General features: G+C 43.3%; 1 protein-coding gene across 1 annotated transcript in view; it reads right to left on the bottom strand.

Annotated features, from left to right (window-relative positions):
• The window catches only part of LOC308466188 (neuronal acetylcholine receptor subunit alpha-7-like), a 109498-nt gene that overhangs the window by 67433 nt on the left and 16489 nt on the right, over nt 1-25576 (bottom strand). The window contains exon 2 of the mRNA XM_080986872.1: nt 10541-10680. Coding sequence (XP_080842998.1) covers nt 10541-10680 — 140 coding nt within the window. The remainder of the gene's footprint in view (nt 1-10540; nt 10681-25576) is intronic.

Here is a 25576-nt window from a genome sequence, read left to right as displayed (position 1 = left end):
AATCAAAATTCAAATATAGCACTCTTTTAAATGAGTTAAAGGTAAAGGGACCCCTGACCATTAGGTCTAGTTGTGACCAACTATGGGGTTGTGGCACTCATCTCGCTTTATTGGCCGAGGGAGCCGGCGTACAGCTTCCAGGTCATGTGGCCAGCATGACTAAGCCACTTCTAGCAAACCAGAGCAGCGCACGGAAATGCCATTTACCTTCCCACAAGAGTGGTACCTATTTATCTACTTGCACTTTGACATGCTTTTGAACTGCTAGGTTGGCAGGAGCAGGGACCGAGCAACGGAAGCTCACCCGGTCATGGGGATTCGAACCGCCAACCTTCTGATCGGCAAGTCCTAGGCTCTGTGGTTTAACGCACAGCACCACCTGCGTCCCTAGTCTGCAAAAGAAAAAAGATGTACTAGCCTGCTGAATGCTGTCCTCTCCTCCTCCACCAACCTCACCATCATGGAAGTCCTTCTTGCTTCTCTCTAGACTACAAGACTGGTGTCAGAAAGTTCAGTTCTTGCACTGTAGCCTTTAAGAGGGAATTAAAATTGGGCAGCAGGAATCATGATGTTCCTGTTTACAGTCGCAGATATTAATGTTTTATTTGATATAATGTAAGTCTATCTCCACCCCCACTAGATCATGGATGGAGAACCTGGCAGGAGCTGATGATAGTTGGAGTTCAAGCACATCTGGAAGACCACACAGGTTCCCCATCCCTGGCCAAGATAAAGAAAGACTTTTAACATGGAAGAAAGTGTCTCATGTTCATTTAGGAGCATCCATTTCCCCAAGTTGCCCCATGGAAAATGCCAAACTTTCATGTCAGCACAAAAGAAGACTGTGAAAAGTGACAAAATCTTCTTTCCTTTTTGGTAGTATTTCAGGCATTTCAGTCACTCCAAAGCTGCTTCTGAACAAGAGTTAATACTTTGAACCGTGTGAGAATAGGAAGGCCAGGAGAGTAATGAAGCTTCTTGACCTCGCTGCCCACAATGTGCCATCTTGAGTACCACTGAATGCAGTAATTATTGGAAACCTCAGAGAGAAATATCTTCCCCTGGAAGAGTTTTAATGAAGCTATTAACTGTGCATCCAAAGAAAGCCACACAGTGGATTTCAATACATCTTGCATTGTAAAGATGTGTTTAGCCCGCCCCGCCCTCCAAATGATAAGCCATTGCAGAGATTTAAACACGGCTTTACTCAAAGCACAAAATAACCAAACCAGAGAGTTAATTTTGCTTGGAAGGAAATGCCCCTTCCCTAATTATCCCCTAGATTTAACTCTCATCAATGGAAGCAGAGGTCAACGCTCCTAGACATCTCCAATAATCCCACTTGGGGATAAACATGATAGATTTGTGCCAAAAGAGAGTTTCGAGGTTTGTTTTAAATTTCAGGTGCAGGTGCAAGAATTTGTCACACAACTCAGATTTTCTATCAAATGGTTTCTAACATCTTCGACAATCCACTCCCCTCTACCCAACCTGGAACTACAACTCCCATCATCCCTGACCATTGACCGTAAAGGCTGGGGCTGGTGGGTCTTGGAGGCCAAAACAAATAAGCAAATGTGCTCCAAACAAACTGGGACCGATGACTAATTCTTGGCAGTGTCATATATTGATAAAGAGCTGTTCCCCACGTTCTGGACTTAAGAGGGCCAATTGTCTAGAACAGCCTTCACTACAGGACTGATAGATTTGGTAAAAAAAAAAAAATCTGAAGGTCACCAAGTTGATGAAGGCTGATTGAGAACACATGGCTGGTCTGTACCAGTCTGGTAAGAAGGGAGTTTTGGCTTAGTACTGGAGGGGGACTGAGAATAACTTGAGAATGTTTTAAGGGACCATGCCCAGCCCTCCTGGCCAAGCCTAATCCACTCCTGCTGCACATGATCCCAGACAGCTTTTGCCATTACCCTTTTTCTCTTTTGCAACCCCCACCCCACCCCAATAAACCTTGTTTGCTCCAACATTATCTACTTTCTCCTGAGATCTCTCAGGTAAAAAGCAGATTCTGCCAAAACATATTACAGAACTGAGTTATTGTTGGGGAAACCTGTCACCAAAGATTGCTAGGTACATTCCACGTTTGGTAGTGAAGGTGGAAGATTCCACTAGGCCAGGGACACTGGACACAACAATATTCTGAAGGTGGCAACTACTGTATTTTTCCGTCTATAAGACGCCCCCTATTTTTGGAACTAAGATTTAAGAAAATGGGGAAAGATATATCCGTGTATAATATGCCCCCCTAATTTTTCACTTTATTTTTTTTAGGGGGGAAACCCAGACTTATACACGGAAAACTGCGGTACCTCCAATATATTATCACCTTCCAACTGTTGCTAACTCACTACCACCACTCCTCCTGTTACAGATTTCTGCCTTGCACAATCTGTCTGTCATGGTAATTTGCAGCCTGTTTCATGGCAAGGCAGAAATCTGTAATTTTCAATGACAGATTGTATGCCTGAAGAAAAAGTATCTTGGGACATCTGCTTCCACACTAGCTGTTTTAAACAAACAAACAAGCAAGCAAGCCATATTTTATTCACTTGCTTGTTAGGTGGGATCTCAAACAACATCATGACTAGCCCCTGAGCCTATTGCATTCCATGATTTTCTGTGTCGTTTCCTTGTTTTCCCGAAATCTGATTAATATTGCAATGCCACACTGCCTAGTGGGGATTGGCAAAGTACTGTTAAAGCTTTCTGGGGTCTTAATCAGCCCATTCCTCCATTCAGCTTCTGCCTCTAATTGCTTCCTGTTCAGTGCAGTGTGGCATCAGCAATTGCCCCAGAACTAGTTAGTCACTGCCTCATGTATTTCACAATTTAAACAGAGGAAATGGGTAGCGTGGAGAGAAAACTGTAATTGAAGCCCCCTGCCAAGCAGGGAACAGGAACCGACTAATTAAGGAGCAACTATCATTTATACTGCTACCACACCGTGCTGAACAGGAAGCAATTAGAACTGGAAGCCACAAGGAGGAATTAATTTTGATTAAACACAGATGGGTGGTGGGCAACGAGATGGGAACTGACAGATAATATAGCACTATATTAAGAAGTTGGAACCACCTTTTCAATTCCATTTCAAGTTGATTGTAGAAAAGTAATGTCTCAGCAGTATCAAAGAGCCTTTGTATTGAAACAACTTAGATTGTATCAGAAATTTAAGCAGGAGTCAGGAAAGACTAATAATTGCTACTGCATAAAATGAGGACTCCCCTGAAAATTGTAGCTCCATCAGCTATAGCTGAGGTTTGGCAGTATTTTCAAGGTGTTAAGTATAGCAATTGAATACTATTCAGTTGCATTGTATGCCTTATCTCTGACATACACTATTTTTCAAAGACATTTTCAAAGGCTTTCATCTGTTATCTCCGGGAGACTTCTGAGTAAATAAAAATAATAGTAATAATAATTCCCACACAGACCAAACTAAAATGTGCTGATGCCAGTAGCACACAGGTTAATCCAAAAAAAGCTTGGGTTTCAAATATATACTTTGTATGGAGAGAGTGAGCCACTTCTGAGAAATATATCAGTCATACAAAAAGAGCGAGAAGTAACAAAGATTTGAATTGTCTTTATTGCCCTCTCTTCCCGTGACAGAAGGGAGATTGCATGGAATTTGAAATAGGTTCCTTCAAATTTTAGACCAGATCCTAGCTATTTAGGCATTGACTCTAAGCTGATTGCCTCAAGGAGACGGTTTCATTTTCATTAATAACAGCCAGCAGAGAGAGGATTTTCATTGTGGCTATGACATGAAAGGCGAGAGAAGGGAACTTCCTTTCTTCCCCGCCATGGTCCCAATAAAAATCACAGAGACACAGCTGCTGTCAGCTACCCCAAGACAAAACTCCCAATGGATGCTAAAGGAAATTTCCCTCTTGGGACTGACAGCAGCATTACCAAGGGCAAGTTTATCCCTCCCACCAATGGTGCACCCATGTTTTCTTTCTCCCATACGAATAAATAGCTGCCATTCACTCATATAAGGAAAAAACAAACAGGCCACAGCATCGGGCAGCTGTCCAGGCAACCATGAGTCCATCCAGTGAACATCTGGGCCTTCAACCAAAGATCCACATCACTTGGTTTGGCCACCACGGAATGTGTTGGGATGCCCTACTTCCCAGACTGCGTCAGGAATTTGCGTCTAGCGAAAGCGACAGGAAGAGTAAGAGGCCAACCAAAACAAAAAGTCTATAAGGATTGGAGAATCTTTAAAGAATATTTAGAAAACTATGGAATAAAAGGAAACATCTTGGCAGAATTAGACTGATCCCTGTATTGTATAAATATAAGTTTCTAGGGAGGTAAAAAGAAATTATATAAGAAATATGTAATTGTGCGGTATAAAGTAATGGATAGACAAAGTACAGTGAGGTTAATTGGAAGTCAGTTTTAAATTTCTTTTCTGTAAATTTTATAATTGTGTTCAATACCAGAAGTATATATGATCATAATTATATTAATCTTCTTGTATCTTATAGTGTGGTGGTTCGTTTGATTTTTCTGTTATATGTTTGTTTGTTTGTTTGTTTGTTTGTTTGTTTGTATGTTTGGTTACTTGTATGTACGTCTGTTTTTCATAAATGTATTTATTTTAAATTAATAGAGATTTTTTTTTTAAAAAAAAAGGAATTTGCATCTTGTGTCCCGCCAGATGTGGTTGTGTTTCACCTGGGCGAAAACGATTTGGTCGTGCGCAAGGGCATCGTGCTGGTGAAAACAGTGATTACAGACTTGGAGTAACTCCATGCCATGCACCCTAACATTACCATCCTTTGGTCAGAACTTATTCCATGTTTGCAATGGCAGGTGCCCTCAAACCATCCAGGCTGAATTACACGTTGGAAAAAAATTAACAGGGCTATTCGCTCAGCAATCTTGCATCTTGGGGGCCGAGTTGTGAAGCATCTGGACATTAAAACCTACAGAAGGGAACTTTTTAGGCCTGACAAAGTGCACCTTACCACCACAGGAAATGAACGCTGGTTGGACAACATCAGGCATGGCCTCCTAGGTTGTCAGACTGCTAAGGGTTTCTTTCAGGTGTAGGTAGTCTTGGTGGCGAGACCGCAATTTTGCAGTCTCGAGTGGCGGTTATAGACCTTGGGCGGAATCCTTTAGTCTATCTTCCCTAAATGGGAGGGGAAGGCATGAAGCGGTGACACACGCCTCCCCCCCCCATGGCGGCGATCCAAGGGTTCCTCGTTAAAGGGGTTGTGTTGAGGGGGGTCACTGGCCATATGCTGAAAGGTTATCAGTGCACTCCTCTGTGTTGCGGTGAAATGGGGGGTGAGCTCTCTGCTTAAACATATGTCTTCCAGAGCCAGCCCAATCCCCAGACAGATTGGATAAACCTGACGTGCCCCAGATCCCCAGCTGGGGACTGGGAGGAATGAACACCCAATGCCTAAGCCAAGGTCTTCCTACAGCTGAAAGTTTAATAAAGTTGTGGCCAGTTTTAATCCCATAACACGTCACAAGTCATTATTCCACCCGGGTGTTGCCTGGGGTTGGGGGGTCTTCACCTGGGCACGCAAATAGCTGCCATTCACTCATATAAGGAAAAAACAAACAGGCTTGTGGGCATCGCTGCACCCATGGGTGGCCAGGTTGCTGACCCCAACAGTTGGACTAACCCCACCCACCACTTCTGGCTATGATTGGCCAGGCCTCTTCTACAGAGACTCCAAAGGAGGGGCATAATCTATCTCTGTGCATGTGGTAGTAATGCCTCTGGGAGTTCTCACAACACAGATACAATTCCTACACAAAATTATCAGAATGAAAGGCGATTGCCTAACTCTAGCAATAATAGTAACACCTGTTGAACTCTTCCGATGATTGCTAGGATTTTCAGAATGAAGAAATACTGTCACTGTGGGAGCAATGCAGAGCTGGGATTTTCTTCAGCGTATAACTCCCCCAACTGTTGTTCTTTTCACAGCTGTGGTGATGTTCCAAGGGAAGGAGAGCTCTCGTTTGATAAATCAGCCCCACTGCAGATTTTGCTGATGCAATTACTTTGCACAGACTTCTGGCACGGCAGGTAAGCTGTCCACGCATTTGCCTGACAAGTTTAGAAGGCAGTGCACGCAAGCTGTAATTATAGCTTTGCAAAAAACACACAAAAAAACCCTCTAAGAACTGCATCTGATGAATCATTTATAGGAACACATGGCTCATCATTTCTTTCAACATACAAGATACTTCTGCGTAAAATGGTTAAAAAGCTTCATAATTAATCAACAAATTACTTGTGGAGCATCAGAGACATCTGCGCATTTCAGAGTCGTAGTTAGCATTCCGAAGTGACAAAGCCATGTGTTAACATTCTGGGAAACACCTAATGAAAGCCCCTCTGGTCCTCAATTACAATTAGATAGCAGACTGGTTAAGAGACAGGACTCAGGCGCACACAATGCACAGAAGTAGTCAAGTAATTCGATCAGCTTCTTCTGTGAGTGTCTAGGTCTGATTTGGGGGCTCCAGTAATCCTGGTGTATGCGCCACTGCCAGTTCTGATCCTTCGGGACGTGGTGAAATACATCCTCAAAAAGATGTTAAGGGATGGCAAGGGGCCGTCACTAGCCAAGCAGTCCATATTGCTGGATTTCATTGTAAGCCAAGAATGGATGTGAAAAACTGCCTGGCTTTTCCTGGGACGCTGGAATTCCCATACAGTGGTACCTTGGTTTAAGAACAGCTTAGTTTACGAATAACTTGGATTAAGAACGCTGCAAACCCAGAAGTAGGTGTTTTGGTTTGTGAACTTTGCCTTGGAATAAGAACATGTTTCGCTTCCTGTTGAGTGTGTTCCATTTGCAGATTGAGTCCCTCGCTGCTATGGGAAAGCACACCTTGGTTTAAGAACGCTTTGGTTTAAGAACGGACTTTTAGAATGGATTAAGTTCATAAACCAAGGTACCACTATACTGCTGGTTGACCATTGCAGCAGCTAACAAGGAAAGCATTGTTTATATGTGAGAAAAGTAATGAAGTGCTTTAAAAGTGTGGGGGGAGGCATTATGGCCACCCAGGCACGCTCTGACCTTCACATTTATTAATTTTTCAATTGATAAATTACCTCCGACATGGGCCTCAAGGTGGTTTACATGACAACTACTAACAGCACAAGAAACAAACACCTTAAGATAAGTGTTTTCTTCTACCTAAACCTAAGACACGGGAGACCTTTTCACCCAGCTGGGAAACCATCTTGAAACAAGAATGTCTCTAACAGTTTCGAGACACTGGTGGTATCTACAGAGCAAGGGCAGCCACACTGAAAGCCCTGCACCAAGTGTAGTGGGCTCATGACATTTTAGGGACCTCAACTAGAAACTCTCACGTAGAATACAATGACCTCTTGGGTATATAAGGTGGTCTCTCAGATAAGATAGCTCTAAGCTGAATAGATGGGATGTAGGCACTGTCGCTTAAGAAGTGGGAGAGAACATTCCATGGGACTGAGCAATAGGCAGCTGTGTGGAACAGTCTATTTCCTGAAAGTTACAGGAATCCTAGCAGTTTGGTCAGCTTATTTGGCTGAGCAATGGTGCTGATTGATTGATTGATTGGAATCTCAATGACCTTTTGGGGCACGACTGCTCTGTGAAATAAAACCTTACCATTTGTGTGCCACGTCTCTGTTGCGACGTCGCCAGTGTCAAGAGTATTTACTATTTAGTGATATTGTAGCATTAGTGATATTGACGCAGGTGGCGCTGTGCTCTAAACCACTGAGCCTAGGGCTTGCCGATCAGAAGGTCGGCGGTTCGAATCCCCGTGACAGGGTGAGCTCCCGTTTGCTCGGTCCCTGCTCCTGCCAACCTAGCAGTTTGAAAGCACGTAGATAAATAGGTACCGCTCTGGCAGGAAGGTAAACTATGTTTCCTGCACTGCTCTGGTTCACCAGAAGCGGCTTAGTCATGCTGGCCACATGACCTGGAAGATGTACACCGGCTCCCTTGGCCAATAAAGCGAGATGAGAGCCGCAACGCCAGAGTCATCCGCGACTGGACCTAACGGTCAGGGATCCCTTTAGCTTTAAGCTGTATAGCACCTTAAATGTTAGCACCAAAAACCTTCACTGTGTTAACTCTTCTTATACCTCCACGTGACTCATCTGTTCTTCAAATGTTTAGAGGCATTCCCTCCAGTGAGAGGGGCAGTTCCAAACCAGGTCTTGGATTTGCCCACCAGATCTGCGGTGACTCCTTTGGAGTCCACGTGAAAGCTGCAAACACTGAAACAGGAATTGAAAGGACCTGTTGACCCTGCATGCTATACGTGGATTTCTACGAGTGATTACAGCAAGAGACTTTATGGAGAGAACAGAACAACAGGGGCAAAGCAACTGCTTATAGGTATTTCTAAAGGCCTAGGCCACTCCCACTCTCAACGTGATTGGCTGTCTAAGCCCCCAAGCTGTGAATCTCAGTGCTTAAGAGCCAATGCCAGTAGACCAAACCCTGAAGATAGTATGTGATTGGATGTCATGCATCGAATCAGAACACGGGGGCTCAGAATCCTAGTCCAGACTCAAGCTCAGGCAAACACAGATCACTGAATACATAACAGCCCCAATGGCATCATCAGAACCATGCCGAGGCTTCAGAACCTGTGCTACCACTCCTCAGATACTTCTATAGGACTGTAGTTACAGCCCAATCTCTGCCAGAATATCTCAGAGATCTCTAGGTTCCTGAATAGTCCTGGGACTCAGCTATACTGCTGCAAATATAACGATTTAAGTGCGTTTTAAGCACATTATACAAATGTGACACTAGATGGCGATTGTGAGCTTATGGCAAATTCAATATATTTTTCAAAACACTTTTTGAAAAAAGCGTTTTCAAAGCGGTGGGTTTGTTTTTTTTTTTGTATGTGTCCAGATTCCACCCTAGTTAGAGGGTTGGGAGCAAACGGGACTTAGAGGCCTCTCTGCAGTGCCCCCTCCTAACCTGGAGGGGACCTTCTTTGCCATCCCCCCCACCTTGCATCGTTGAATAGAGGCGAAGAGGAGAGGATCCCGTCTGGAAGTGTGTAGGTTGCAGAGAGGCCTCTAGGCCCTGGTTATGTCCTAATTACCTTGCAGGACCTAGAGGCTTCGCTGATTCAAAATTAATTCAGGAATAAAATTGGATTAATTTCCAGACATCCAATGGCTATCTGCTCAATTAATTTTGGTGGGGTTTTTTAATCATTTGAAATTGGATATGGGGGCGGGGTTGATGTGTGACCATCCATCACTAATTCTCCCCATACCCAAAGTCACACACCCCCACCCGCCACTGCCACCACTATTCAGGATCACCAGTCTCCCCACTTTAACTTTGGGTTAATTAAAGCACAATTAGTGTCACCCAGCCCCAGAGATTCCGTGCTAACAACCATTAGAAGCAAACTGACAAAATCATTTTTGACAGGCAAAATTATCCGCCTGTAATTCTCTTGTGGTTAAAAGCTTTCTAGTGACAGCACCCACAAAGAGTCAGACGTAGAAGGTTCTTTGGAATGTTTGAAATAGTTGTTGTTACACCAATCATCTTATTGCTTTATTCTTTCTTTAAGGTTTTTGTTTTTACAATCAAGTGGGGTATAAATTTTATGAAATAAATAAATCTGCAACATTCTCTCTCTTAGGTGTGCCATATTTTTATGACTACAGAACACAGTGCTTTTGAAAGGGGGGAAAACAGAATTTGAGTTTTAAAAGAAATAAAAACGTGTTACTATCTCACACATTCTCATTTGGGTTTACTTTAAAAGCTAAGCTGCTACAAAGCTACACGGAAAGGCCCTCAAAAGAAAGGCTGGATGTGGAATGATCAGAACAAGGGTAGTCAGTGCAGAGCCAGTGTGGTGTAGTGGTTAAGAACGGTAGAATCGTAATCTGGTGAACCGGGTTCGCGTCTCCACTCCTCCACATGCAGATGCTGGGTGACCTTGGGCTAGTCACACTTCTCTGAAGTCTCTCAGCCTCACTCACCTCACAGAGTGTTTGTTGTGGGAGAGGAAGGGAAAGGAGAATGTTAGCCGCTTTGAGACTCCTTCGGGTAGTGATAAAGCGGGATATCAAATCCAAACTCTCTCAGTACGCTCTGAATATTTTGGACTACAACTCTCTTCAGCCCCATTCAGCATGTGCCAGTCAATCATGGTGGGAGTTGTAGTCCAAAATATCTGGAGGGCGCCATGTTGAGTTGACTATTCCTTAATTAAAGAATAACATTACGACTTGGGCTCATCAATTTTTTAAAAACATTATTAAAATCCCACTCCAAATGTTAACAAGATTGGACAGACTGGAATAAAGTTATATATTTGCCTTTATTTAACTATCTTGTTTTAGAATAAGGTGGTTGAAATGTGTTCTGGGATAACTTATATATTTTAACAGGTCTGCAGAGAGATCCTTGTTCACCTGGATCAACAATGCTCTACACACGACTGATTTTTAATTTGTTTTACTTAAGAGCTGCTAAGGAACAGGAAGCCAACTTACCACGTCAATTATCTGCAGCAATGACAGTTGCAGCTCCACGACGAGGGGCTGTGAGTCATTCACTACTGGCCTTTCCAAGCTGTTATAGTTCTTCAGTAATTCTCTGTAGAGCCGTCTTTGGTTTTCACCTTGCTGGGAGACTATGGGAAGAAGAAGAAAGCACCGTAAGAGAGCATCTTAATTATGACACAGTGTTTTTCAGTCTTCTGTGTGTATATCAACAGAACTAGGTTCAAATCACTGGTCAGTTCTGTTACTTGGGAATGACTGGTGTCAGGAGTGGACCCAGTAATCAGAAATCACTGCTCACGCCAACTTTGTCTTGGAGAAATCCTTGATATTTCCAGATGTTCACACACACACACACACACACACACACACTGACATTGTAACTCTGTTTTGTGGACAACAAATGTGGGTTCTGCAAGCCCTTAAGGTAGCTAAGATACTGCAAGGAGAAACATCTACCACCCAGTTGTTTGAAGATCTCACTGCTCTTTCTACATCTGAATGTGTGCCTTACAGTCGTAAATTTCGTTTAGATGTGTTTTTGGACTGCCTATATTAATTTATATGTTTAAAACAGGATTCACGAAATATTTTTCTTGTTAACATCAGCTGGCAATGCCAGCATAATTTCCACGCAGGTCAGAGTCCTCTTTTTCTGGTGATGCTTACGAGGTCACCATGTTGGAGTGAGAGCGAAATACAGATGTAATTTTAATTCTTAAAGCATAGATGACTTCAGCTTAGCAGAAAAAGACTCCATGAGATTCTTTGAAAATCCCTTTATTTGTGTGGATGGCAGAGCTCAGCTCTGTTTTGCGCAAAGTTCATTAAACGAAACTACACTGTGCACTCATTTGAGGAAATAACGCACGCATCATCCTTTCTGTACTTGAGAACAAGTAAAGTGAGCATTACATTTTATTAGACTTCAACGCCGCTTAACAATTCCAAATGTTTAGCGAGGCATGTCTTATCAAGCTGTACGTTATTGCAAACTTTCTCCAGGGAATGGGGAAACATGAGAATGTTCTTCGCTATTGCTGCAGTTTGCGTAGATTTCGTGTCACCTGCTTTATGAACTGAAGGAGCTGTCACTTGTTCTCACAGTAAAGAGAAAAGCTTGTTTACCCCACCTATGGTTTTTAGCATAACAAAGGGTGTTTTGTATCTGTCTGTTTGCATCCAGATTTAATTTTTCTTAATATAATATTATGCAGATTCCTATGCAAGCAGAGCGGTTGGGTTCCTGGCAAGTCACCAAGGCAGCTGTTGGTGTCGTACATGGTTAGCCTATCTAATCAAGCTATCTGTTGTTCTTCTTGAGATATAGCCCCTGAGCAAAAGTAGATGTGGAACCAAGAAAATGTGCTGCAGGGACAAGAAAGAGACCTGAAGTAAAAAAAGGACAAAAGGACAATTACAGAGTAACAACTGAAAAGTTATACAGACACAAATGTGCACACAAGCTCTCAAGTTCTCCAATAATGCACCACGCAGATGCAGATTCCATGCGGTGCAATCTGTATACCATCCAATTAACACAACTCAGGGTAGAGCTACACAGATAGGTGCAGATTGTATTTTCAGGGGCTCCCACTAGCTATTATGGGATAATTTTAACAGCCTGTAATCTGGGCTAGACATGAGAAAGGGATGTCAAGGTCCACAAGAGGTATTCAGGGAGGTTGTTGCAGTGCAAACGCATTGGTGGAGCCAATCTGACACTTCTGCTGTTGTGCTTGCTCTACGACAACCTCCCTGCCACCTCAACCCTCACCCTCACTTTTGGTAAGCAACAGAGATCCATTCCTGGGAAGCTAGTGGAGTGGCTCTATCCCACTTTGTGGGCAGCTTTTCTGCTTGAGGCACCTGGAAGTAAGCAGGGATGCTTGTGTCACAGACAGGGGTGCCAACTTGAATAAAATATTGGTGGAGCAAGTAAGCAGATGCACACCATTTAAATGGCAATGCCCATCAACTTTGGGGGAACCCAGCCCCTTCAAATATTTTATCGGGCAGGGTGAAGGGGCCTTGGCTCCTAGGAGTTGGTTCCTATTGTCACAGATGGTAAATAATGATTGGCAAGTGAAGCAATGATGAGATGTTATTATAATCCACCTAAGGTGTAAATAATAAGTGTTACTGTCTTCTTAAATTATAAACGGCAGTGCAGGGAGAGTGTCTATTTACGTATATGTTTCTAGGATTTATATTGCATCCTTCATTGTGAAGTTATCCTGGTGGAGATCACAACAGTATAAAATACAACGTAACAACAACATATAGCTAAAAACAGTACATTCATTTGACATTTGTAATGCCCAATGTATTCAGAAGTCTATCCAAAGGCCTGGAGGGAGAATAGAGAGCTATCTTCAACTGGTGTAAAAATTAGACAAAAATAGGCACCAGCCAAACTTCAAGGGTGAGAGTGGCACGACAGCCAGGGTGCCGTTGCTGAGAAGGTCCCCCAGCAAGTCATTTATCATCTGACCTCAGTTAGCATTGACATTGCCAGGAGAGCCAGCTAACCTCAAAGTCTGAGCATGGCAATATAGAAATATTTTAAGTTACCAACCCTTTTTTACTACTGCACACACTTTGAATTTTGAGAAAGTGATATAGGCACAAGTCACAAAATAGCTACTATGGGGGCATAGCATAACACAACATGGCTACTATGTGGGTATGACATAATACAAAATTAGACAGAGAGAGCTGTCATTCCTGCTTTTCCACCCACCCTGCTCCAGACAATCTCAGACTTTCCATGTGCTGATTGTGGAGATTCCACAATATTGATTTCTCTCACATACACAATGATGCTGTGGCTAGGTAAAGGTAAAGATAAAGGTAAAGGGACCCCTGACCATTAGGTCCAGTCATGACCGACTCTGGGGTTGCGGCACTCATCTCACTTTATTGGCCGAGGGAGCCGGCGTACAGCTTCCGGGTCATGTGGCCAGCATGACTCAGCCGCTTCTGGCGAACCAGAACAGCGCACGGAAACGCTGTTTACCTTCCCACCTTCCTATTCATCCACTTGCACTTTGACGTGCTTTCAAACTGCTAGCTTGGCAGGAGCAGCGACCGAGCAACAGGAGCTCACCCCGTTGCGGGTATTTGAATCACTGACCTTCTGATTGGCAAGTCCTAGGCTTTGTGGTTTAACCCACAGCGCCACCTGCGTCCCGATGCTATGGCTATCCAATAACCAAAGGGAATGTTCCCTAGAAAAGTATACAAGGTGGACACACACTAGAGAATGGACCTTTGTGGCCAGAGGTGCCATCTTGCACACAGCACACATGTGACATTGTAAAGTCGGGAGATCAAGCCCAGCATGGCACACCTGCAATGGTCAGTGGCTCCTCCTTTCTCTAGCTCAAAAGAAGCCCACGCCACACTCTGCTTCCTCCCTCCATTGAGGGGGCCTGAGCCCCTGCCAAATGATATTGAGGGAGAACAGTCAGTGCTGGTAAACCAGCTGGATCTGAAAAAGAATCTCTACACTACTGAGGCAACCTGGGCCTCAGTGACAGGGTCAAATCAAGGAGTACCCCCAGACAACTTACCCGATCATTCAGGTGGACTGGAACCCCATCTAGAACAGGCTGCCTTCCTATCTCCTGGATTGGGAAACCACCAGTTCAGAGCACCTCCTTCTCTTCAGGATTCAGCTTCCTCCAGCTTATACTGCCTCCAGTAACTGACCTTTTTATTAGTGGTAATATTGTCCTCTTCTGTCACACCATATTCTGACTATGCTCTCTTCCCTAACAGAGATAGCTTTCAGACTGGAACTCTTTAGTGCTCTTAAACTGAAGCATTACTTTTCCACAATTAGCCTAGAGTGGAATTAAAATAGAGATTCCACACAGCACTTAATACAATGTTATATTACCGAGCAGTGCCTTTTCTCCATGGGCAAGATCTCTCTATAATGTTTAGCCACAAGGAAGGCCCATTCAGCAAATATTCTTTCGGATGTTAATTAAAACCCTGCTTGTTTTATTGGTTCCTGTTGAGTGTGGCAGTGAGATTGCTAGTGAATATTGTGTCAATTGCCCCTTGAATAATCTCTCTTGATCACCTCAGCGTCAGCTTCTGTTTTCCCTGGAAGGAGAGGCTTTAATTACTGTTTTCCTCTCATTGCTATTTTTCGTTCACTTTTATAGCAAAATGGTGCTATAAAAAGAATGGGGGGGGGGGGAATATGGAAGGAACAGAAATTGGCATTGGTGGAGCAGCACCCCAGTTGGCCTAGTGGACTAGCCCCTACTGTTGGAAGTCCTGTGCAATGCTAAATTTTGGAAGACACTGTGCTGATGTTGTTGGTGGCAAGGAAAAATAAAATAGGTATAAAAGGATACTACCTGGATGCTAAGAGTTTGGGGCAAGTACTCTTTGGTGAGAGAACCCCAGCAGAGATTTAAAATCACAATATATGCAGCAAAGTAAAGCATGAAAATAGAGGCTGTTAGACCTTTAAAATATGCCTTTCTAAGATCTTTCCAAAGTTCTCCTCTTCCTATAGCATAGAAAAAGACCACACATTTGGGAAGAAAAAAAAAAATTGGTTTACTTACAAACTCTCCAAAAGGTCAGCTTCATGTGCTTTTCCATGCATCAATCAGAAAACTCAGACAGTAAAACTTGGCTTAGTTACAGTGGATAAAGTTCCGAAATTATTGGTATAGGAACTCAAAAGAAGCTTGTTAGAGCCATGAGGTCTGAGTCTGGAACAACCAGCTCAGACTTATTTACACACTGAGCTTCTCAGGTAGACTCAGGTACACTAGGCTTGATTACCGGTACTTTCCTCCCAAGGTAGGGGGCAGTGACCTAGCTAAGCCTGGCAGGACAGCCTTACTCTATGGCTTTAACTCCTTTATGCATGTTGGTTATATGAGGCTGTTACACAGATGTAACAGAAGTTAAGTCCCAATTTGCTCAGTTAGCTTTACTTCCAAGTAAGAGTGCAGAGGATTGAAGTTCCAGTACTGGGGCAATAAAGTAGCAACCCATCTATTCTCTTTTTTTGGAGTCTCATTCACACCCACTGAAACCACAGGAATATGAGGATAGCAAGCTTATAGCCTAAATGGCCTTCCCAACATTGCAGGACGCGTCAATTCCTTTGGCAGAGATTTGCAAGGCAGACGGCTTGCTTGGTATATTTTGCAGATTTCCGAGAACATAAAGCGTGCTACCGCCATATGCCATTTAATCCCCGCAGATATAAATGTGTCCCGTCTGCTTTCGATCCTTAGTGCAGTCAGCATTATGGCATTTGCCAACAACAGCAAGCACTTGTATAAAATATACTTAACACCAAGTTTAGAACACAAAAAGCGGCAATATATATGCTTTCCGAAATGATACAGCTCTGATACCAGTTTCATCAGATCTCTCCAAAGTGTCTTGCTCTGTATTTCAGTATTCCTCATCTTTGGGCATCCTGTTTACTTATGGAAGCAATCTGTTTTGATACAACCTTCATACTTATTTCTTTGTTAAATCTAACATTCAGGTCCCGCTGGGTGTTTATGGAGCAACAACCAACCAAATTTATTTCTGGATACTAAAGCCTCAATATTTGGCAAAGCAAAAGCTGGTCTGACTGAGAACTGATTCTCAGGTCACCTGAGGCTACTACTAAAGGCACAGGTCCAATGCAGATGGCATGGACAATAACACAACGCCCACCCCCTGCAAAAAAGCGGGGGGATAACACAGGATGTTATATAGAAAGAAGAAGAGTGGAAAAATGTGACAGGAATATGCTTCGGCTACTCTAGTGCAGAGGGTTGTTAACTGCCAGGAAAAAAAACTTGTGATATAAATCAAAATGCACACCAGTATTACAATCCCTGAATTACCTGCAGAATAGGCTGCAATACAGAATGTGCCAGTTTTCTTTCTCCCAGATGAATGATTACCTTCCATGAAGACTTCCAAGTTGATTAACAATATGGAAGACAGCAACTTCCCTCAGATAAAAGCTAAAATATATTAGCAATTCCTTTAGATTAGGAGTCACGTCTTTAGCACAAGGGCTAAATCCACCTTGTACATCTGTTTCAGTTTTATCACAGCTCAACTAGCATTCGGTGTCGCCTTAAGGGTTCGGAGAATTGTAGTTGGGGCCGAGTGCTGGGAATTCTCTCCTAAGGGACAGGAAACGATGATTAACCGTGCAATCCTAAATGTGTCTAATCAGAAGTAAGTCCTATGAGTTCAACGGGACTTATTCCCAGGTAAGCGTGTGTATTCTACATCAGTTGTTTAGAGCATAATAATGTTGATAATGCCAAGGTTGCAGGTTCCATCCCTATATGGCACAGCTGCATCTTCCTGCATTGCAGGGGGTTGGACTAGATGATCCTCAGGGTCCCTTCCAATTCTACAATCCTATGATTCTATGATAGTCGTAGTGGCTCTGCACCCACTGTGACCAAACTGGTCATGCTCCCCAAAATCTGCCTCTGCCTAAGTAAGTCTCCAGTCAAGATGATAGGTAAGTCAGGGCAGATGGAGTCCTGATTCTCAAGCACATGTGTAATAAGATCTCATTGTAGGTTCTTGGCTGTGACAGTGGGAGTGGGAGGGATATACACATTGAACAATAACATTTCCTGGCTGTCTAGCACTATCTTCGTTACTAGTAATTTACAGCTAGAATTTGTCGACAGGATATGTTCACTTTTTATATGGGGAGCCACTAGGGTTAACAATCCACCCGAAGGCCTATCTTTCTTGTGGCTTTTGGTTGCCGGAACAGAAAATTATTATTATTATTATTATTATTATTATTATTATTATTATACCCCGCCCATCTGGCTGGCCTTCCCCAGCCACTCTGGGTGGCTTCCAACAGAATATTAAAATACAATAAGCTATTAAACATTAAAAGCTTCCCTAAACAGGGCTGCCTTCAGATGTCTTCTAAAAGTCTGGTAGTTGTTGTTCTCTTTGACATCTGGTGGGAGGGCGTTCCACTACCGAGGCATTAAAAAAGGCATTAAAGCCTGCAAATTTGATGTGACGTGACGACCAGGTTTCTTGTAAACAGGCTATATCATGTGCCCTTATTAACTTTGTGAAATCAGGGAGACAAAGCTTAGAAAACCACCCTGCCAGCCTAAGTAAGTGAAGTTAGGACTGCAGCCTTAATTACGGTAGTTTTTGTATTGTTGACTGGCCCAGTTTTCTGGCACCAGGCTTATCCAGAAATAGTCAAGGTTAACCATTGTATTTAACAGAAAAGCAAAATATGATGATGTGAAGGACTGTCGGTGTGTATAAGGAACATAGCCGAAAGTTGTTACTTGCAAGCTACTATGCAAATGCAAAGCTTTTTTTTTCTTTTTCCAAATCTCCTTGCATGCATTCAGAGTTGGCTCAGTCCCAGCCTTGAGGACGATGCCCTTTCTAAACAGTTGAGTTGGCTTCAAGACATAACAGGATACGATGCTTTGCATACTAGTCCTTTTTTCCTCCTCCCAGGAGAAAACATGACATTTAAAGGGGACCTCCCACTCTGAAGGGGAAAGGTGGCAAAAATGAATGGCTTGCCCTCATTAGAAAATGGAGCGCTCCTTTGGCACCAGCTAGGATGGAGTGATTTGGTGTTATGCACAGGTGTACAATTTGGAGGGTGGCAGTCTCCCCTCTTCTGTTTGTTCCCTCACTCCATCATTGGGAAGACCCATAGCTCTGTTTACTGTGAAGTAATAACGGTAACCCTAGCCAATGCCTTTGAAACACTTATTTATCTACATCTGTATTTATATCTATGCACACACATACTCAGCTGGATTATCAATATGCACTGGAAAAGCATAAAAAGGCCCACAGGAATAGCTCAGTTGGTAGAGCATGAGACTCTTAACTCTAGGGTTGTGGGTTCAAGCTCTACATTGGGCAAAAGATTGGGCAGGGGGTTGTAATAATAATAATAATTTATTATTTATACCCTGCCCATGTGGCTGGGTTTCCCCAGCCACTCTGGGCGGCTTCCAACAAAACACTAAAATACAATAACCTATTAAACATCAAGATTGGCCTTGATGATCTTCATCATCCCTTCCAACTCCCAGGAATCTATGATTCTCTGCGATCCATAATTCAGCTTGCCAACCACAGTTAATGAAATGGCAGTTTGTGTACTGTATGGTATATCCATACCCATAGTACACTGCCTATGTAATGTAGCACAGATTAGAGCGGTGCTCTCAAAAACTTGGGTCACACTTGCGAAAAAATTGGCCTTAAGGTATTATTGGCCACTTTCACAAGTCCCGTTAAACTACAGTTTATTGGGACATACGTGAGCTGCAACATGCCCTCAGCTCTCAATTTTCCCCTTTCTCTTCACACACAACTAAAAGGGAAAGCTTAGCTTTCCGTTAGCCACCATGTGCAATGTCATTTGAACCTGGACTATGGTCAACACTTTTGAGGGTTAGTTTCCACTTTTGAAACCATGGTTTGAAGTTGGTATGTTTGAAATGATCCACAGTTTGTCGTACCAGATTGCATGTCGGACCACAGCTGAGGAAAAAGAAAAAGCTCCTGAACGCTGCCTCACAAAAGTGCACAAGAGAAGAGACGACACAGTTTAGTATGACTTGTGAATGTGACCAGTGTAATACATTGTCCCAAGATGCATTTGTTCTGGCTGTGAAACTGATATAAGAAGGGAGAAGAAAAAAGGAGGCCAGTGATCAGTGTGTGTGTGTGTGTGTGTGTGTGTGTGAGAGAGAGAGAGAGAGAGAGAGAGAGAGAGAGAGAGAGAGAGAGAAATTCATACATGTAAAATTGTCCTACCATATATACTTATGATTTTTAAAAAGCTGCCATTTGTTCTATTGTTTTTGTAACCCATTTTGGTTTTAACTCATTGAAAACTGGGGCGTATACGGCATATAGAAAACAAGTAATTACAAAGTGCTTTGAGTGACCGAAGACCATAATAGGGTAAAGATCAAACCTGAGCTAATGGGAGAATGAATGATGAAGAGACTGATTTTAAAATGAATATACAGAGGGTAAAATAGGAACCGGATGTAGCAGCACGGTTTGTATCCAGGAAGCTGCGGAAAGCACCACTGATTTCTGTTGCTATTCTGAATGTTCCACTAATGAGGATAATGCTGGGGCTAGCCTGGATTAAAGAGTTTTGATCCAGATCTGGCAATAATGCTCCCACTGTTCTGTTGACAGGCACTTAGGAATGAAACATCAGGCTGCAAACATACTTTATGTTCCTCTTCCGGTAGAGTTATCATTGCATCTGGAATGATGGAATAATATATTTCATGGTGTTTCTTTACTGCACAATAGATATCAACATACCCAGATCTAGCTACACACGTTTCTTTTATTGGGACAGATAGCAGTTTCTAGTATTAGAGAAGTTTTCCTTGGGGAAGTAGAGCAAGGGGAAGGATTATTCCTACCCAGTCTCCCCTCACCATTCACTCCGGCTGTGGGCAGAGACAGACTGCAACCCCCAGACCAGCTCGTATCAAATCCACTTGACTGTGGGTTGCGAAATGAATCATTCAATTCAATCCAGTTCATAATCCAACCATAACAGAGCAGCAGATCAGACCATTTCAGACTCTAAGTATGACACATTCCTTTTCCATCCCTCTACACCCCTACAGTTGCTGGGCTTGGGGTACATCTCCTTTTTGCTCATTCTCTCTCCTCTCATCCAGCAGTGATGTATGGAAGTGAGAGCTGGACCATAAAGAAGGCTGATCGCCGAAGAATTGATGCTTTTGAATTATGGTGCTGGAGGAGACTCTTGAGAGTCCCATGGACTGCAAGAAGATCAAACCAATCCATTCTGAAGGAGATCAGCCCTGAGTGCTCACTGGAAGGACAGATCCTGAAGCTGAGACTCCAATACTTTGGCCACCTCATGAGAAGAGAAGACTCCCTGGAAAAGACCCTGATGCTGGGAAAGATGGAGGGCACAAGGAGAAGGGGACGACAGAGGACAAGATGGTTGGACAGTGTTCTCAAAGCTACCAGCATGAGTTTGACCAAACTGCGGGAGGCAGTGGAAGACAGGAGTGCCTGGCGTGCTCTGGTCCATGGGGTCACGAAGAGTCGGACACGACTAAACAACTAAACAACAACAACTCTCCTAGTTTCCTGTTACCTTTCACATTGCTGGCCATTTAACCCTGGAATTAATTTCTTCCTTTCTTTGGGGCTACAGGCAGAGTTCCTAGCTATGGTAATGAGTGCTGTCTGGCAGAAGTGCTTGAAGGAAATAAAAATATGAGGGATCAGAACTTCGTTAAGAGGATAAGGCTCTGAGGACCACGTTATTTCCAGGAGGAATGACATCTGTGAAGAAGCCCCCAGCTGAAGTTTAATATATTACTTTAAAAACAAATCTGTACAAAAAGTCATGACTTCATTTGTCTGATCCATAAATCTGCTGCCTGAAGAGGAAGAACAAAGCAGGGATGTGACTGGAGCCTGGGAAGAAGATTTCAAAGTACTTAGGCGTTTTGCTAACAAGAAAAAAGAAGTAGTTGAGCAAATTGGCACGCTAGTTTTTTCAGTCATATTCTAAATTACCTCCCGTAACTGTTGTCCAAATTGTTCCCTGGCAGGTTTTCGTTTATTTCTTTGGCACTCGTCCAAAAGCATAGCTATTCTTAAGTAGTTAAGGTTGCAGTCCTACACACTTATCTTGGGAGGAATTTTCATTTAACTCAACAGGACTTATTTGTTTATGAGTATAGCTCCATAGATTGCCTTGCAAATCTACGTGTCTGAATTGCATCACTTCAGAGAACAGGTATGCATTGGAATCAAACTCTATATATGGATGTATGTGGGATCAGGTAGCCAGTGTGGTGCAGTGGTTAGAGTGCTGGACTGGGACCTGGGAGACCAGGGTTCAAATCCCCACTCAGCCATGAAGCTTTGGCCTTGGGCCAGACACAATCTTACAGGGTTGTTGTGAAGAGATAATGGAGAGGGAGGAGACCCTAATCACACCAGCTTGAGCTCCTTGGAGGAAAAGTGGGATATGAATGTTATAAATACATAAATATTGTTCCTTCATTACAAACATTCAAGCAGACAGAAAATAAGCATGTTGGGGGGCATGGCTGGGCTAGGATATTGTCCCCTAACATCAGGGGTCAGCAAACTTTTTTAGCAGGTCTGTCCCTCAGACCTTGTGTGGGGCCGGACTATATTTTTTGGGGGGGGGGGTGTGGAAATGAATGAATTCCTATGCCCCACAAATACCCCAGAGATGCATTATAAATAAAAGCACACATTCTACTCATGTAAAAACACCAGGCAGGCCCCACAAATACCCCAGAGAAGCATTTTAAATAAAAGGACACATTCTACTCATGTAAAAACACGCTGATTCCCGGACCACCCGCAGGCTGGATTTAGAAGGTGATTGGCCCGGATCCGGCCCCTGGGCCTTAGTTTGCCTACCCATGCCTAACATCTAAGGATGGTTTACACCAGAGGTGAGGAACCTTTCTGCATTCCTTTCTGGGCAACCTTGTAAGGGCTACAGAGCCATTGTGAGTAAGGCCAGAAGTGAACAGAACAACGCATATAAATTTGGCTTTTGTACGGCAGGATAGGTTCTACTCACAGAAATAAAAAGATAAAAGAAAGAGGTGTCATCAGAGTTCAAAGACACATTCCAACTGGGCAAAAAAGCCCACGTGAAGCCTTCGTGATTCCTGAATATGAAACCTGCAACACAGATATGTTCTGTTTTCATCATCCCTTAAGAAAAATATCTTACTGTCATCTAGTGGGCTTTCATCCTTTTTGTATCCACTTTCTATACTGTCATTTACTTGTCTTCAGGGTGAATGTCACTGTGGTTTAGGTGACCTTTTTTTAACCTGGTTTCAAAATGTACAGGGCGAAATCATCTGTCATCTCTCAACTACCTTGTAAGACTGAAACTTGCATTTAAAAATACATCTCTATCCCAACCCGCAAGGCACTCCTTTGGCAGGAGCTATGTCATCTTCAATCCTTTCCTTGCACTTCTTTCAAATAAGATTGACATGAGAAGAATGGTTCTTTTTTGTAAAGTCAGATTCCACCTATCTACATAATGTTCTTTTAAAATATTCATAACTCTGATCATTCCCCAATCCTATCTCACCTGGACCGTACAAAATGGAATGTTCTCCTGATCAAAGAATAAATTAAAAATCACTCAAGTTCCCACTACATGTATAAAGCAACAGGCTCAGGCTTTGAAGCATTTGAAAAGACACTGGCAATTTTTGAGGAGGTAGTTTCCGTGGTGTTCAAGAGATGTGTTACCTCCTGAAAACAGAAAAGGCCTCCTAGCGCCAATTCACAAGCCTTGCTTCCCACCATGAAGTGAGCATCTGTTAATCACAGTGGATATACTGGTGCTAACTGTTCATAGGCTCAATGGATAATTTTGGACTTCAGTGAGTGGCATGGCCAAAATGGGTTTCTTCTGTGCAGATGACTACCTGAAAATTGCATTGTATATTCCATGCCAGTGTTTGGAGCTCAGCTCCATATTCCATGACTGTTTATATTTCCTGTACTTTTGTACAGCAGGCTACGTTCCAGAGAAAAGCAAGGACACATTCCAACACTTTAAAATATTCAGAAGTGGCGATCCACATGGGGCTGTCCTTCAAGACAGTCAGGAAGCTGTAGCCAGTGCAAAATATGACTGCCAGACTAGTGAGTGGGACAGCATAATGGGACCATGTGTCACTAATCCTGAGCTTGGATAGCTCAATTGGTAGAGACTCTCAATCGTGAGGCTGGAGCCCCACGTTGGGTAAGAGATTCCTGCATTGGTTGAACTAGAGGACCCTCATGGTCCCTTCCTACTCTATAGTTCTATGATTCTATGAAAGCACTCCACTGGCCGCCAAGGAGTTACTGTGTCCAACGGAAGGGTTAATACTGTCAACATGCAGAGGGCCAGGAGGCCAGCTAGCTAGCCCCAGCTGAGCCGTTCCCTTCCAGTCATCCCGCTGTGAAGGCCATCGGCCTCTGCCCAACATAAATCAGTGATCCAGGCTTCAAAGCCAGGGCACACTATCAGCAGAGCGAACTGCGCACACAGAATAGGTGTGAGGCTTGTGGAAGCATACTACAACTACAGATTTATTAATCATAAATCAGGACAAAGAAACATGTCACCTCTCTCTCGTCATCTCAGAGAGAACAGGAAAAGCAAAAGCTATACACAACGGAAGTTCCCAGCAAGCTATGCTGGAATGTAAACAGACATGTGACATGCAACAATTCCACACATCTGCTCCTTAAGGTGGAATGGAAATGTCAACAAATACTAGCATATAAAGCTCTAAGGGGCTTGGGACTCAGAAATACCTGAAAAATTGCCTCCTCCAATATCAGATGGTGCCACCCAGCCAGTTGTAACCCATGGCAGGGGTTTCTCACTGGTGGCTCCCCTCATACAGAATGCCCCCCCCATAGTGAGGTGCACCTGTCTTCATCGCCATTAATTGGTTTCAAACCTTATGTCTGGCATTCACCACAGCCAAGGTGTGAAATTCAGCCTTGGGGATTTTAAACTTGGGGATTTTAAAGAGAGCCAGTGTGGTGTAGTGGTTAAGAGCAGTATTCTCGTAATCTGGGGAACTGGATTCGTGTCTCCGGTCCTCCACATGCAGCTGCTGGGTGACCTTGGGCCAGTCACACTTCTTTGAAGTCTCTCAGCCCCACTCACCTCACAGAGTGTTTGTTGTGGGGGAGGAAGGGAAAGGAGAATGTTAGCTGCTTTGAGACTCCTGAAGGGGAGTGAAAGGCGGGATATCAAATCCAAACTCCTCTTCTTCTTCTTCTTCTTCTTCTTCTTCTTCTTCTTCTTCTTCCAGCACTGCTGTTCGATGGGCAAATAAAGCCATTTTGTTAGAAGTTAGTTCTGGAATGTATTGCCCCATACGATACAGTAAATCAGCCCGCCATTTTTTCTCGTGGCTTCTTATCAGCTCCATGCTCAAGTCCTCTTCCCACAATCATTTCCTGTGTAAAAAGCACCATGCTTTTGAGGAGGAGCACTCTCTTCCACAAGTTGGAGGGCAGACATCTGAAAAGGAGAGTCTCCTTTTATGCATGGAATCTCCCTCCATGATTAAGAACCCTGGAAAACCCCACTCTCCCTTCTTGCATGCATGAGCAGAATGCCTGAAGGCAGTTTTGGAGAATTCACCGCACAGTTGTAGCATAGCAACAGGTACCCTTCAAACCTTTCAGTAGCGTTCTGGGACTGTTTCCCAAGGAGTCATCCTGAAGCAGCTGAGTGGACAGTTATGTGAATCCTTATCACGAAATGCCCTGTTGGGGGTGAGACTTTCATGGGAGAAGGACCCAAGTGATTGACCCTGCCCATGTGTTTGCAGGACTTTAAAAATGTTAAACTGTGGGATAAGCCCATGGAAAAGAGGCTCCCAAAGTCATGTTTAAAGATTTCACAGCTAGACTGAAACCCCTTTGACATTTTCTGACTCCAGGATTCTGTACAAGGGATGGTTCCCATTTAACATTTTGTACTCAGGTAGAGATGTCCCAATGCAAAATACATGAGCCTCTTGTTAAGTTAGTGTGATGTGATGTGCGTGAATAAAATATGGAGAGTCTCCCTTTAAAATATTCAGAAGTGGCAATCCAGAAAGATTCAGACAAAGCTTCCAAGTATTTCAGGACACGAACCTAATTTTACACATGCATGAGCTTCACACTTAATGCTCAACTTTTATATTTAATTTCCAGGAAGCTATACCAAGGATAATGGTTTGAACCTAGAATGGGACCCATCTCACAGGTTACAAAATATGAAGACATCGCTTCTACTTAGAAGTTTGGGCAAGTCCCATAATGTATGACAGTGCTACACCCATGAAATTGGACACCCTGCACAGAGAAAAGAGGCCTGTTCTGATCATCTACAGGTGGGATCTAAACAGATTATTACACCCATGTTACTTGGGT

This window comes from Podarcis pityusensis (genome assembly GCF_964106645.2).
Source record: "Podarcis pityusensis genome assembly, chromosome: 17".
In the NCBI taxonomy this organism is placed as follows: domain Eukaryota; kingdom Metazoa; phylum Chordata; class Lepidosauria; order Squamata; family Lacertidae; genus Podarcis; species Podarcis pityusensis.
The sequence above is the reverse complement of the archived record's forward strand: the minus strand, read 5'-3'. Positions and strand labels throughout refer to the sequence as shown.